The sequence below is a fragment of the Aplysia californica genome, unplaced genomic scaffold (genome assembly GCF_000002075.1).
Source record: "Aplysia californica isolate F4 #8 unplaced genomic scaffold, AplCal3.0 scaffold01366, whole genome shotgun sequence".
Lineage (NCBI taxonomy): Eukaryota > Metazoa > Mollusca > Gastropoda > Aplysiida > Aplysiidae > Aplysia > Aplysia californica.
Window position 1 is genome coordinate 45,775 of NW_004798636.1, and position 1,058 is coordinate 46,832.

The 1,058-nt window shown below is 42.3% G+C and overlaps 1 protein-coding gene across 1 annotated transcript in view; it reads left to right on the forward strand.

Moving 5' to 3' along the window:
- Positions 1-342: 342 nt before the first annotated feature.
- The window catches only part of LOC101861709, a gene marked incomplete in the record, with an annotated part of 7,835 nt that continues 7,119 nt past the window's right edge, over positions 343-1,058 (forward strand). The window contains 1 exon segment of the mRNA XM_005112700.2: positions 343-502. Within this exon segment, the coding sequence (XP_005112757.2) occupies positions 498-502 (5 nt within the window).

The following is a 1,058-nucleotide window of genomic DNA, read 5'->3' on the forward strand; positions in this document are numbered from 1 at the left end:
AACACACACACACACACACACACAAACACACACACACAAACACACACACACACACACACACACAAACACACACACACACACATACAATGCCAGCGAAAACAACAAAGAAACCCCCCACACATGATCATGTGTCTTAGCTAATCTACATCTACTCCAACACCACAGAGACGCCCTCCGCCTTTGTCTCCGTCACGTGCCATCCTGCCTTCTGTTTGCCCATCTGAGAATAACATCTCCCCCTCATCACAGCTGCAGGTTCTTTCAAAGCAATGTATATTCTGGTTAAGGGTTTATAAATACAGAGCAGGTGGCACAGTGACTTTAGAGAACAGATTGGCATAGACTGGGCACAGAGAAGCAGACCCAAAAAAAGCTGAGGTCATTGTTAGAGAGGCGACATCCTGCAGTAGACGGACAAAGCATAGGAAGAAAAAAATACCCAGACAAAAAATCTTCCCCCAGTCGTGTCGAAACTGAGAAGTGAGAAAGAAAGCAGAATGAGGTAAATAAATTATGTGTATCTGTTGTTGTCATGTGATGGGCACTCTTCGCCACAACTAGAGCTGTAACAAAAATATGGCATAAAAATTCTGTAGCGCTTAACCCTGTTCGAATAACACATTTACAAAAAAATGACGATGACAATGACAATAACAATGACAATGACAGTGTTTATCCATCTAGCGGGGAAATATTTGTCGCTTTTAAGCACAAGGGGGCTATCCCGAAAAATGCTTTTTTGAGAAAATCGAAGGTAAAGTTTTTGCCCATTATTCAGTTTCTTTAAAAGACAAGGAAGGTTTTTTCTATAACCAAACAAATATACACACCAATGAAACCAAACTTCTCCTAAAGGTAGGGCAATGCCCACTTTTGGTGTGGGTCAAGATTTCTGGAAACCCCCGACATCTGTGTTAGGTCGCTTGTCCTTAAAAGCGACCAATTTGTCTTGGTCATTTACAATGGCAGTAGATGTTACAAAGGTTAGGAGCACTCACGCATACGCACAACAGGACGGGACATTAGTACTCTCTCTCTCTCTCTCTCTCTCTCTCTCT